Source organism: Triticum urartu, chromosome 2A (genome assembly GCF_056163025.1).
Source record: "Triticum urartu cultivar PI428250 chromosome 2A, HENAU_Tu73, whole genome shotgun sequence".
NCBI classification, from domain to species: domain Eukaryota; kingdom Viridiplantae; phylum Streptophyta; class Magnoliopsida; order Poales; family Poaceae; genus Triticum; species Triticum urartu.
Genome location: NC_141874.1, coordinates 131,367,244 through 131,381,269, shown reverse-complemented (window position 1 = coordinate 131,381,269; position 14,026 = coordinate 131,367,244). Strand labels below are relative to the sequence as shown.

The window sequence follows — 14,026 nt, the reverse complement described above, 5'->3', positions numbered from 1 at the left end:
TTTATACGACAAGTAGTTAATGATAAGAGGTAATATAATACGTTATCATAACATAACGCACCTCGAATCAAAATGAGCCTACATGTACATGAACTAAGACTTGCATGATACCACAGACAGATATGCTATGAAGATTTACGAAGTTATGCATGGTACAGTACTAATCTTATAACTTACTTTCACAGCGCTAAGAGATATTTGAGGGAGAGCAAGATTGAGAGAAATGCTACTCGTAGGAGTCACGAGGGAACAGTGATGGGGCAGTGTGAGGTCAAAACCCGGATCTGACCAAACAGGCAAGCGCCAGGCGCTCGTGCCGCGCCACAGTACAGCCACGATCGCATTCCGCACGGTGGTTAAGCACGCGCACATGGGGACGGCGGGGCCCCCACCCGCGGGTGAAAAAATCAACCCAACCAAGCAAGAGAGAGAGAGAGAAAGAAGGAAAGAGAATTTCGAAAGGTGCCGGCCGTGAAAGCCCCACCTCCCCCTCCTCCACACGAACCACGTGCGAAATTTCCCGCAATCATCGCGGTCCCTCCGCCCCGCTTAATAAATGCGCTAAACTAATCCAACCATCGAGATGGCACCCACGCTCGCACTAGATTAATCCGTTTTCCACCGCGGGGGCTGGATTTCAATTTTGCTTAGCCAGAAACCGCGTCCTTCCCTTATAAGCGCGTACGCACACGGCACACCACCATTCCATCCCGCACCGCACGACAGACAGACAGCACGAGGAAGGCGAGCCAACCACCCACCACCGCCGCGAGGCTAGCACCACGGGCGAGCTCGGCCGATTCCGTTTGCGATTCCGTCTGCGCTATTGAGGTTTGTTTGGGGGAAGGGGAGGAGGTTCGGAGGTGGAGCTTAGGGAGAGAGAGACCGGAGATGGCGGCTTCCGCGAGGCAGGGGGAGAGGGCGACCAGCTTCGCCATGGCCTGCAGCCTGCTCAGCCGCTACGTCCGCCAGAACGGCGCCGCCGCCGCCGAGCTCGGCCTCGGAATCAACAAGGGTGAGCGGCCGTGTTTCGGGATTTGGGCGCTTCACCAGAGCTGTTCGCTGTTTGTTTATTTATTTATTTGGTTGGGGGAGGTTGCGTTCCGATTCGTGGGAAAAAGTTTCTGTCCTCTGGGGGGATTCCGCGCGAGATCTGAGTCTGTTTTCCCGATTTTGGGGACGAAGGTCCTCGTCGCGTCGATCTGGTCTGGAATTTGGTGGCTGGTGGAGTGAATTGAGAAATCCAGCTCTCTGATCTGAGGCTTTGATTGGGTTTCAGGTGAGGCCGAGGCTCACAGGGCGGCGGACACGAAGAGCACTTTGCCCGGGGCGGAGGGCGAGGAGGCCGGCAGGAAGAAGGAGACCATGGAGCTCTTCCCGCAGAGCGCCGGCCTGCAGGACGCCGCCGCCCCTGATGCTACCAGGTATTTGACCGTGCCACTTTTCTCTGCTCCATTTTTAGCCTTACGCTAGTGCAAGTCAGAATCCATACATACAGATAAAAGTCAGATGGCGAGTGGAGAAACCTTTCTATCTGTTCGGTTTATCTGAACCGTACTGGATTATGCAAGGCCTGAAATCTAGCTGAGAGTGATTGTAATTAACCGATTTTAATATTTGCAACCAACTGCTCCCTGGGTTGAGATGATTTCTTCTTGGGATGGAGCAATCAACCATCCATGCTCCGAGTTATAATAGTACTAGGTTTGCTCATGCTCCAAAGCGTAGCTATTCGACCTTAAACCGTATCCTTATTGATACAAAGCGACTGATCGAGCTGAGTTTGTTTGTACATGAATAAAAAATACGGTTTCCCAGAGAACATTTCCCCTTGCTGGTGAAAATTGGTTAGGCAGCTAGTGCAAAACTGAAGAGTAGTCTGCAAGTGTACTTAATTGCTGTGTGCACATAAATTTCAGGGAGGAAGACAAGAGCCAGCTGACCATCTTCTATGGTGGGAAGGTGCTCGTGTTCAACGATTTCCCAGCCGACAAGGCAAAGGGCCTGATGCAGTTGGCTGGCAAGGGCAGCCCTGTTGTTCAGAACGTCTCTGCGACCACAACTGCTGCAGACACCGCCAAGGTCCAGACGGCCGTGCTGGCCCCGGCAAGTAGTTTGCCTAGTGATCCGGTTAATGCTCACAAGTCTGCTCGTCCGAATGCTTCTGGTAATTACCCAGTGATTTGTTGTACATATCCATTGCCTTGTTTGACATGTACGTTGCTTGTTCTTATTGTGTTGATTATTGACAAAATCTTTTCTGTCTTGTAGATCTGCCAATTGCTAGAAAGGCGTCACTTCACCGATTCCTTGAGAAGAGAAAGGATCGGTAAGTTGCTTTTGCTGTCATGAACTCATGATCTCATGATCATCTTTTCTCACCACCACAGTTTATGGATCTAACTTGTGCTTTTGTTTTCGTATAGTCTGCATGCAAAGGCACCATATCAAGCTTCTCCTTCTGATGCAACACCAGTCAAGAAGGAGTTTGAGAACCAGCCATGGCTTGGACTGGGGCCGAATGCCGCCCTGAAGCCAAACCAATAAGGCGGCATGACAGAAGCCTTATGCCCTTACCAGAAATATGTGAAATGTGCTTTGTCCTTAGAGTATCAACAAGTCATGAATATTTTATCCCATATCATGTTCTAGCGTTTTGTTTTAGGTTATGGTTCTATGTTATTCGCCTCCATAGTTCCGATGTAAAGAGAAGTAGCAAATGATGATGACCGGTGCCCGAAGCCCGAGAGAAGTTTTGGCATGTTAACACATGGTGATATTGAGTTGGCCATGCTAAGGAAAAAAAGTTAGTGCAAAGAAACATAGCTGTATCCTATATGTGAACTCTGATCATTCCGTATTGTCATTGAGTTCTATCCTTGATTTGTAAAAGCAAGTGATTGTAATGGATTCATATTATGTTTGTATTCCCGTGGCTGTATGTTTACATGATTCGGTTCTCAGATCTGTATGAGTTCTTATTCTGTTTGTTCATGGGAGGGAGTTTTGTCGAGGCGATGGATAATGATTTTCCATGGACAGGCTAATATAACTAAGGAAACAAATTCCGCCTGTAGTCAACAAGTGATATGGCATCTAATTCTCTACAAACACAAGCAATGATCTATTTTGGTCTATTGTAAAGTTGCTTTCATCTATAGTTGTGTAACCAATCATGCAAATACAGAGCAGCACGGGAGGGTCAGGCAGATCCCGGGTAGGTTGGATGGCGTTGTCCAGCTGAGGATAGGGTGTGAGAGGAAGACGGATGCACAAGGCAAGACTTGTCACCCCCCTCCTGCCTAATTCTTTAACCAAAAGGCAGGAGCACATGTGAGAATTGGGGAGGTGATAGGGTCCTGGTTGACAGCTAAAGCAAAGCAAGGAAAGATGCGTGACAAAACCACAGGAAGTTGTTTGGAAGTTGCAAGGGGTGGGGCCCACGTCGGCGCAACTTGCTTGCCTTTCTCCTTTAACTTGTCTGTATTTTATGTTTGTGTGCTTGCTAATATAAGACCGCGGCGCAGAGGGATGCTGGTGATGACGATGATGCGGTGCACATCCTCGCAGCTTCCTGCCTCCCCTTCTTCAACCTTTTGAATTTGCTTTTGTTATGTTATTACTATGTGGGAATATTATGCCTTGGCTTTGTCAAAACCTTGTGCTGGTTAGTCTTGTGGCATGTCTCCTGATAGCACTGTTTGGAAGAATGTTGAGCTGGTCAGAGGAAAGCTCAGTCGGCATGGAAAAATGAGAGAAGAAAGCTCAGGAAGCATTTTTTGGTGAAAAAACAACAATATTTTCTTGACCGGAAACAGCAAGAGAGCATTCTACCTGTTGCATATAATAAACTATAAACAGAAGAGTGAACCGTAAGGTCCATGCACTTAGCTTGTGGACTACTCGTTTTGGCCGCTAAATGCGTGCGTGGAATGGCTTTGAGGGCAGACCAAGGGAAAGGCAACCAAAAGGTGGAGCCATGTGCTACCTGATCATGTCCCGACGCAAGTTGATCAACTAGTCTACTATCTACTACCACTATAAGAGGGCGGAGAACCAATTCATCCTATCCATTAATGCAGCAGATCATAGGGCTTAAAATCATCCCGTGTTTAACGCTAAACAAACGCCAGTCTCCCCGCTGCCCACCTCCACTCGTCCTTAAAAAAAAGAAAAACAAACCGCTCATGCCTCCTCTCTCGCACAACCCCCACGCGCCCGCCGCCGCCGCCCCTTCCTCGAACGAAACTCACGCGGCAGGCGGCTCTCGCATGCCTCCCCCTCCCCGCGTCTCACCGGCGAAGAGGAATACGTGCCGTGCCCAGCCGCCGCCCCGTGCGGTTGATTCCAGCGAGGGTGCTCCCTTAGTCTGGTCGACGCTGCACTCTCACGTCTCCTCCCTGACCCTTTCTTCCTCTTCCTCGGCACAGGACGCTGGGTCGCCGTATTGCCGTATTGGGCAGCAGTTCGCCGCTACACCGCACGAGGAGGGCGACGCTTGGGCCGCCGCTGAGCCGGACGAGGTCTCCGTCCGGGTCTGCTGCCAAGCTTGTGGCCGGCCACTTGGCTCGCCGCCCGTCTCACCTTACAGCAAGCACCACTAGGAGTCTGGGACTCCCCATCCAGCTCGCTCTTTGCTACATCTTGCCGCTCCCAATCCAGGTCGCCACATGCCTCTGGACCAGGTATTTAATACTACAGGATTAATGTCTTGCAACTGCACATAGAAATTGATATTGCTCGATCTGGTATTTAAGGAACTCTCACTGATGCGTACAAATATTCAATTGGTAGCTACTAGCTACCTGAAATAGAGGTTGAATCTTGTGCACGAGTTTGGCTTATTGGGTTTCATTTTGTTTTGCTTTGTACAATTCTTCCAATGGAAATGCTGAGCATTTGTAGATGGATAGATTTTCACCTAATGTTTTGTTGTAGCATACACATTGAGGCAAGCTAACATCGACAAGCAGAAATCGGACGCCTCAAGTTCACGAAGTTAATGGCAAAAAAGAGAACTTACTAGACTTGATGACTGCATAATGGAATTATCGATTTTTATGTGTGCCATTTAAAAGATGTTGCGGCTTTAACTAAAACATATATGTAAGCCTTGGAGCTTGAACATTGGCTTATCCCAAGAAGAATCAAGTTTGATTGTACAGTACATGTTGTTTCTCTATGCAGAATTCCAAAGGTACTTCATATACGACTCTTCATGATGCAAAAAATAATAATATTTATGGCTGGACCACTAATTGTATAGTTTGGTTAAAAATCATTTAGTAGACTATAGCAACTTTGATTTTAGGTGTTGAAGTATCCTGACATTGGAAGCACATTGTAGCAACCTTGTACTAACTTGTTGATAAAAAATGATTGCCTTTCAAAGTTTCAATGAACTTCTCACTGGACATTTTGTCGCATTGGCCTGAATCTGCATGTTGCATCATTTGTTCACAATGAAAACTGTATGTACCTGCATTGGATGGTGTATTTGTAGGAAGGTTATCCTTTCTTCAAGGACTGTAAGTTTCCTGGGAAGTGTTCCTTTTTCTGAAAAACTCTTTGTTTGTCCACTGTAATATTTTGTTTACATAAGGTTTCTCTTTCCTTTTGTGGGCATAATGTCGAGACAATAATATTCAGAAAGTTGTTGTTTTAGGGAAACTGCTAACTCCATATGTCAGACCCATATAATTGTTCAGCATGCATAGTGTTCCTATGTCTATGATGTTTTTGTTTCCTTTTATATCACAGTACTCTTCATTTTGGCCATGCCTTCAAACTGAACCAAAAATGGTTTGTCTGATGACATGTTTCAGGAGATTGTTGATATCAAACAGTAGATATGAGGGTGACCATTTTTTGCAAGTTTTGCCTGAGGAATCTTTTTGCAGTTGATAAGACATGGGCTGGACTTACTTCCGTCTGCAATATTTTTGCTAAAGTGATTCAAGGTATGTTCGATTGCTTACTTAGGATGGTTATACTAAACCTCTTCGGGAACCAAGAAAGACATTATGTATGTACAAATAACATGGGCATAAAGTTCGTTTTTACATTGAAAATCTATATATGCAATTTTCTGTAACAATCGAAAATTCATTCATTCACTTTGTGAGATGTCACACAACACCATGCTCCAAATTGTTGTCTATTTGATCCTTGTGTCAGAATCATAGACTCGTGCATAATTGCATATATATTGTGACTGGGCGCCAGTACATTTGCAACATTCTAAAGTTAGTTTGTTGTGATTTTTTTACCAAAACTTTTCTTCTACAATTTATATGCATGCAGAGGATCTTCAATTGGTTTCATCATTTATCTAGGCTATATATGGAAGGTTGCGTAATCATAGATGGTCTTACTTATGGGTAGAGGAGTTTCTAAAGGGTTAATAGGGCGTGCCAAACCCCTTTTTGTGGCCATGTTCATGTCTGAGCATGAAAAAGAAACACCAAGGCCCTATTTTGATTATCGTTTTTCTTTTAAATACACAGTTACCATGGCATGAATGTCCTTGTGATGACGGTGGTGTGTGTGATTGCATGAGGACTGCAGGTCTGCAACAATGATGATGGCAATGCCAATTCAGTTGTGGTTGCAGAGTATTGATCTAATACTCATCTGAGTTTTTTCTTAAATCTAATAAGCAAATAGATGATCATGAAGGGATGTTTAACTATAAACACGTGAACTCATTTCTTGGTATACTGAAGTGTTATTCTGACAGGTGACTATGTGGAGCTTTTGAAGGAAAAGGATAAACCAAGAAGCCTGGGCGATCGTCTATTGGCGGCAACCTGGTATACATGACCTCATTGACCTGCCTGAATCTTTTGATGATAGATCATTAATATGTCATAGAGGTAAAAAAAGAAATTCTGCACTCGGTACAACTGAGCATTTTATTATGGAAGTGATGGACAATCTCTTGCATTGTCTTGTGGCTGGCCATGTACGTATTTCACCTATAAGCATAACACATAGGCTGGCATAATTCTAGAGAGGTTATTTTTAGTCTAAAAGCATATGTATTTTTTACACTCCTAACACTTACAATTCATATTTTTTTGTATTTATAGTAGTCAAGATGTGCATTTCGTGTGCTTAACTACTGTATAAAGAGTGCTAGCTTGCTCCTATGTTTTGTTCAATTTTGGTTAGAACATCTAGATGGTGATAAAAAAAGAAGAGAGTACTTTTTTTCCATGAATATACATGTTGCGTACTATTCCATTGATAGAGGCAATTAAGGGTTGTATTCCTTGAGCTGAGCTGCGTACACTGCATGGCGCAGACAAGGACACGGTTAAGCAGAAGGCATGGGGATGCTCAGCCCAAGAGTCATAGAATCAGATGACAGGCAAGATCATGTTCAATGCTTCTATGTGTAAAATTGAATGACATTGTGATCAGTTAGATTGGTGAGTTGTTTCGCGGCCCGGCACAATTATAACCGATGATTCATGTAGTATTCAAAGCCTTCACGTGACATTGTTCTGCTTATTAAGGTTGAAGTTTATTTGTGAATATGCCGTTATTCTCATGCATGTATGACATGAGCTTGTTCTTAAATCAGATTATATATTATCCATTTTTCCTTATATTTTTGGGAAAATTTGTGGTCCACGTAATAACTATGAAGAATCATATTATGATTTTACTTCTTTTGTTCACTGCTTTAAAAGCCAGTGTTTATCCCATGCCACAGTATATGGCCTTTATGAGTTATACCTCTGAGAAACTTTACAATTTTGTTCCAAGTTTGCATCTGGGCCATGTTCATTTGGACAATTCTTACATGTTCCATAATTACTATGAAGTTTGCATTATAGAATATAGACATTCTAGGATATTTGACTCTTTTTTTACTATGCACTAGACTAAATAGCCTATGCCTCTATCTTCTCTATGGAGAAGTTCAACCAGTTGATTGCCGTTGATGTGTGACATATACATTTGATTGCGAGACTTTTTTTAATTTTACATAGTTGTCTGCCAATTGTGACAAAGAATGAAATTTTTTTCTATGATTATACGTGTGTTACACGTGCACGCTTACTAGTGTTAACAAATCTGTGCAGAGCCCCCGCTGGTCCATGAAACGTCTTGCCCTTATTTCCAGGATAGGATGGGAAATGTTCTTGGTACCAATGGACCCTCGGCTCGGGTCCAATAATCTGGGCGCGAACACATGGTGAGAAATTGGGGAAACGAACACATGAGGAGAAGACTCCCTTGACATGGACAACTGAGCGGCTGATCCAGCAATGGTCCCCCGGAGCCTACCGAGCTCGCACCAAACAATGGACGTGCAACTTCTGCTATTTGACACGGTCCAGGACAGCGTGATGGTAACAGATTCGGAACTCGTATGCGTCGGCAGCGATCGGGGAAGGAGATTGGTGATATTTTAGTTTAATTAATCTGGAAACAGGGGCAGTGAGCCTCTGTTTCTTGCTGCTATACTCTCTTGGCGTATGGGCTACTCTTTCAGGTTCATTTCACCGCGTGCAGATTGTTTTAAAACATGGGGAGGTGATCTGATCCCTGTAGATAGATATAAACCTGCGTGCTGCACGTTCGTCGACAGTTTAGGTGCTTCATGTGCGTGGAATGAATGAATACACGGGCTTGCGTGCTGTGTGCTTGTCAACAGTTTCGGTGGTTCATGAACCTGGAATCCATGGGCTTGGTGTTATTTTATACTAGCAGGGAATGAGATGCGTCTGCTTTGTTCTTTGTATGGTAGCATGCACGTGTCTGTAGCTATAGCTTTGTGTAATAAGAGCTGTTGAGTATAATGGTTATTTAAGAAACGTAGGATAGCGTAGGATTTATTCTACCTTGTCTTGTATTTCAAAATGATCATGTACTTCTATATATATGCTCACGAGGCTCAAACAATAATACAACAACAATTTCATCAAAACCTTCTCTACCTTCTAACATGGTATCAGCCTAACCGATCCAACGCTAGCCATCGCCCGTCGCTTCCGCTCCGCGCACCGCCCTTGTGGCGGTCGGCCTCCATGATCGCCGCCGGGGGTCGCGTCGTCCGTACCTAGGGTTCGTTCGCCGTTTGTGTTGACCAGCTGCCTTAGAGAGTCTTTTTCCTCGATCGTTTGATCCAAATTTCTCTCTCTCTCTTGCCGGTCGTTTTGATCGGCGTTTTTTTGTTATCCGATCTATAGATCGATTTGCGTCGCTCGCCGCCATTTGTGATCTCAACGCATGTCTGCTTCGTTGACATCTTCATCATCTTGAACTGGATTGGTCACCGTATAAGGCCAACTCCACCGCGCGACCCTATCCTGTCCGCCCCCGTCTGTTTGGGATAAAATGGACAAACGAGACGGCCCAGTGCGCGGCTGTAAACGGACTTTTGTCCGCTTTGTGTCCGCTTTCGACCCATCCGCGGCCCAAGTTTACGCCGCTTTTGGGATGAAACGGACACCACGCGGACGCGCGGGTCGTCTGCGCGTGTCCCCCCTGGCCCGCCCGTCGATGGCACAACGCAGGCCTTTTTCTATCCGGCCCCCTCCCTCCCTCCGACCGCACCCCCTCTACTCTTCCCCACTCTTCCCCTCGCCGCCGCCGCTGCCATTGCAGCCGTGCAGTTCAGACGCGAGCTTGCCCAACCCCTTCCCCTCAGCGCCGTGTGACACTCCAAAAATTTTAATTGGTTTTCATCAAAAACTTTGTTGGATTTTTTTTAGAGGACATTTAAAATTTCTTTTCCAGAAATCCTTCCTCTTAAAAACTTCCTTTTCTTTGGCAAGGATTTTATTTTTCTTCAAACTATGGTGTTTGATCTTTTGAAACTTCTTCTCTGTTGGTTCCCTCTCAAATTATTTTTGGAGTTTAATCTTTTTCTTTTAAAAAGAAACTCTAGGAAAATTTGGGATTTTCATATCTTGGAAACCACCCATGACTTTGTATTTTGCCCATGTGGTAAAACCCCTCCAAAACCTCCCCTCCTCCTTGTAATCAACCTAAGTTATCTGTCCCAACTAATCCGAGCAAGTTTTGGATTTTATTCTAATTATTTTTCCCCTCAAATCATTTCTGAAAATTATTTGGAACCTGAGAGATTTTCAAAGCAAGTACCCTTTTTCATTTGAGTTTTGACCTCAAACCAACTCTCCTGGATAGTCCTTTGTACCCACAACCCAGAACCATCTTGATCCACTCCTCCTCTTTTCAAATTTTTCAAAATTCAGTCTCTGCAAGTTTGGACCAGATTTGCCAAATTTGGTGAAATTCATATCTACACTTCTCCAAAAATTCCACCAAAATTCAGGCAGCCTACTGGAGTAATGAGTAGCCACTCCCCCAAACATCAGCTCAAGGAAAAATCCCCAGAGGCCAAATTCATTCTGTCGAACACCTTGCGTGCACTGTTGCTGTTCATATTCAGAAAAATTCAGAGTTCAGTGTCGTTTTCGGTCGTCAGTTTCAATCACGCGTAGACAGTGCCCTTGGCACGTTCCTCGCCGCCTCTTTCCCCTGTCTGGAGCACCACACGTGCGCTTGGCGCCTTCCCGGCGTCGGCGGCGCCCTGGCCCGCCTGCGCCGGCGTGTCCTGCGGCGGCCGAAACCCCGTAGCAACCGACAGGAAGTAGAACGGCGGCTCAACGCCGTTCGGCGCCGCCCAACGCTCCCTGGCGCTCCGCGTGGCCTCATGCACGCCAGCACACCCCGTTGCACCGTCGCCGTGGCCCGGCAAGCACTGGGCACGCTCCCTGCCGCCGACGGGCCCGCGCCGCCCCGTTCCGTCGAGCTCCCCCTAAACACCCAAACCCTGGCTAGTTTAGCACCAAAACGGACCCAGTGGACCCCCACGACGGCGCTCGACCCCTAAACCTCCCCGACCAATGCCCTGCGCCGCCGTAAGCTTCGCCGGAGAACCCCGTTCTCGGCCACCGCCTCGGACCGCCTATAAAAGGGGCTCCCGAACTCGCTCTCGAGCACGCACTCCCTCTGCACCCCAAAAACACCCCGCCAGGCCACTGGAGGAGCCTCGAGGAGGTCTCCTCCCCCGACTCCGGCCGCCCCGATCCGCCTCGGCCACCAGCTCGATTCGCTCCGGTGAAGCCGTCTCCGGCGCTCAAACCCCGTCAGCTACCCCCTCTAGCTTCCAGAAGTCTAACCCCCTCCTCAATTTGGTCTTCGCAGCTCCCTCCGACGAGTCCCACGACCACCCGAGCCGCCGTCCGCCGGAGCTAGGCTCGCCGTCGACGTGGTGCTCGCCGACCGCCACCACCACCACCAATCGACGCGGAAGGGCGCCCTGAACACGGAGGTACCCTCCGATCTCCCTGACTCGCCGTGGATCGCCGCCGGCGACCACCGCGGCTCTCGGGCACCGGCGAACTCTGCCGCCCCGTTTGAACATTCAAACCTGATGGGCGGGACCCGCCTGTCAGCCTCTCTATCCTGTCTGAGCGAAGCGTTTTCTGAAAACGTCTTCTGCCGAATGCGCTTTCCCTCTGGGCTGGCGTAGTCGCTACCGAAGCGCTTTCTGTTTTTATGAGCTAGCCCCTGGGAACTTTCTGTTTCATTACAGATGGGTCCTTGGGTTAAAACCCTTATAACTTTTTAACAGAAAAGTATTTTTGATTGATTCTTTTTCTGTCCTCTTTAAAATTTTGTCTAGTTTTTTATCAGATTTATTTGAAAAATATTTGGAATACTTTTTGTGCACCTCTTGGTATTTACGATAGCGCATGTATTTGCTTTATACCGTAGATACCGAAGGAGGTGACGGAGCCGCGAACTTCACCGAGCTAGGCTCCGACTACTCCGAACCAGGCAAGCATGTTTGATCTTTTGATATGATGAGTGTCTTGGCATGTTATGCATTTAGTTAGTCTCATGGCATGTTGTTGAGCATACCGATGAACGTTATTTCCATACATTGTTGAGGTAAGTGAGTTCGATGATCCATAAGTGGATGGATGTGAGTATGAATGGCCATGTGTTGGCATGAGGATGGGTAAGATGGCAGTGTTGTAGCATGCCAGTCTTATGCCAGGCTGTATGACTACAGTGTCAAACCGTATCGGTCCAGTTCCTCCCATTTCCTTCCCTGTACTACCACATGTTTTCCGCAAGGAATATGGCTTAGTAAGTTGCAAACCGCTTTCCTGGTACACACCAAAAGGAGAGGCCGGGATGATGGTTCCATGGCCCTGGATTAAAGCCAGTCATCCGGTCAGGGGGCATGGGTGTTTCCGGTTGGGACCGAGAGGGGGGCACCCCTTAGAGCGCGCATATATAAATTTGATCCCATGCTATTCGAGATTGTGATCTCCCCGTCTCAAAAGTTTTTCTTGGACGATGTCTAGGGTGATTCCTAGCATCGAGAGGCAGGATGGGTGTGTACTGGTTAGCTGTGTTTTCTTCCGAAATACCATAAACGGAACTAGTCCTTCGTGACTACGGAAATCCGTTGGCTGTGGGAAATTTTTGTACAAACTCTGCAGAGTCATATATTCCTTGAATCATCTATTCCATGTCCAAGTTCAGTATTATCTTATCCTGACAAGTGCCAGTTTGATGACAGAGACTCCGGTGAATCGCATGAGTGCTAAGTCCGGTTAAATGATTATTCCTGTGGATGGACTAACCCGTTTATTTTCATGAATTGAATATTTATTATGAGCATTACTTCCTTGTGAATAAAAGCCCTTTATGTGGTATCGCTAAGACGCCCGACTGTGGCATTTCTTTTAAAGCCCTTTCTGTGATGTCGCCCCGACGTCCGACTGTGGCATTTCTTTTAAAGCCCTTTTTGTGGTGTCGCTAAGACGCCCGACTGTAGCATTTCTTTTAAAGCCCTTTCTGTGATGTCGCCCCGACGTCCGACTGTGGCATTTCTTTTAAAGCCCTTTATGTGGTGTCGCTAAGACGACCGACTGTGGCATTTCTTTTAAAGCCCTTTCTGTGATGTCGCCCCGACGTCCGACTGTGGCATTTCTTTTAAAAGCCCTTTATGTGGTGTCGCTAAGACGCCCGACTGTGGTATTTCTTTTAAAGCCCTTTCTGTGATGTCGCCCCGACGTCCGACTGTGGCATTTCTTTTAAAGCCCTTTATGTGGCGCCGTGTTCACCTTTCGAGGCGTCGCTTCAGACACCCGATCGGTTTTCATTTATGTTTTGTTGGGATTTCAGGCGGACTACCGCCGTTTCCCTTTTACTTACTTCGTTATGCTAATTTTTGAATGTACATTGGTGAATTAATCATGACGCATTCATGCATGCATTTGTTATATCTTACGTCCGAACTGTCTTGCGAGTACTTTCAAAGTACTCACTGGCTTGTTGATTTGGCCAGATGCTGACGAAGGCGATCTCATGGATGAAGAATTTGATAGCGAGTCCGACGCCTAGAGGAGTCCCAGTCAGTCTCGTGTGACCCTGGATTTGGTCACTGTATTATATCCGCTTCCGCTACCAAATAAATTCATCGAGCCCCACCTCGACGCTCGATGAGATGCCAGTTTTAGAGTCATGTATCTCACTCCCCGCTGTGTTTTTCCACCACCACCCTATCCTCGAGTCAGTAGTATGCCTCCACACCACTGTGTCATGTCCGCCATTATGTATAATTATTGGCGTGCTTGTAATAATTTGGTTGAGCAACCGTAGCTCAACCCTGTAATATATTTTATGCTACTGGCTTATTGTATCAAGAATTTGTCTACCGGTAAGGAGAATTTTTCCTATACTGGACTCAAAAGATTGGTTTCTCAATAAATATTTTTATTGGAAAACCGGTCGTGACAAGCTTGGTACCTGAGCCAGGCTGACTGTAGGAAGCCACTAGGAGCGATCGCTAATTGGTTATTAGCATGATTGAGCCTTTTCTTATTTTCTTGATTGTAGTCATTTTCTGTCAGTCAGCATAAATTTATGATCTGACCATGCAGAATTTTTGCCTACTTTTGTAGATGGCCGACAACAGCTGCGAGTCTCAGACCTTCGCCAACGTGCCCGATGGGTTCGTCAAGCT

At 46.4% G+C, this 14,026-nt stretch overlaps 1 protein-coding gene across 1 annotated transcript; it reads left to right on the top strand.

Moving 5' to 3' along the window:
* The first annotated feature begins 645 nt into the window (after positions 1 to 645).
* On the top strand, positions 646 to 2,947 carry LOC125536309 (protein TIFY 10b-like). The gene is made up of 5 exons (XM_048699501.2): positions 646 to 1,015; positions 1,280 to 1,424; positions 1,920 to 2,167; positions 2,272 to 2,329; positions 2,427 to 2,947. Exons 1-5 carry the CDS (start codon positions 892 to 894, stop codon positions 2,545 to 2,547), a joined length of 696 nt encoding a protein of 231 aa, XP_048555458.1. The 5' UTR covers positions 646 to 891; the 3' UTR covers positions 2,548 to 2,947.
* Positions 2,948 to 14,026: the final 11,079 nt, after the last annotated feature.

What these genes read in the sequence shown, in the direction of transcription:
- LOC125536309 (XM_048699501.2), top strand. Translation starts at nt 892, where the DNA reads ATGGCGGCTTCCGCGAGGCAGGGGGAGAGGGCGACCAGCTTCGCCATG. An exon ending in CGGCCTCGGAATCAACAAGG is followed by an intron (nt 1,016 to 1,279) that starts GTGAGCGGCCGT and finishes ATTGGGTTTCAG; the next exon opens with GTGAGGCCGAGGCTCACAGG. An exon ending in CTTGAGAAGAGAAAGGATCG is followed by an intron (nt 2,330 to 2,426) that starts GTAAGTTGCTTT and finishes GTTTTCGTATAG; the next exon opens with TCTGCATGCAAAGGCACCAT.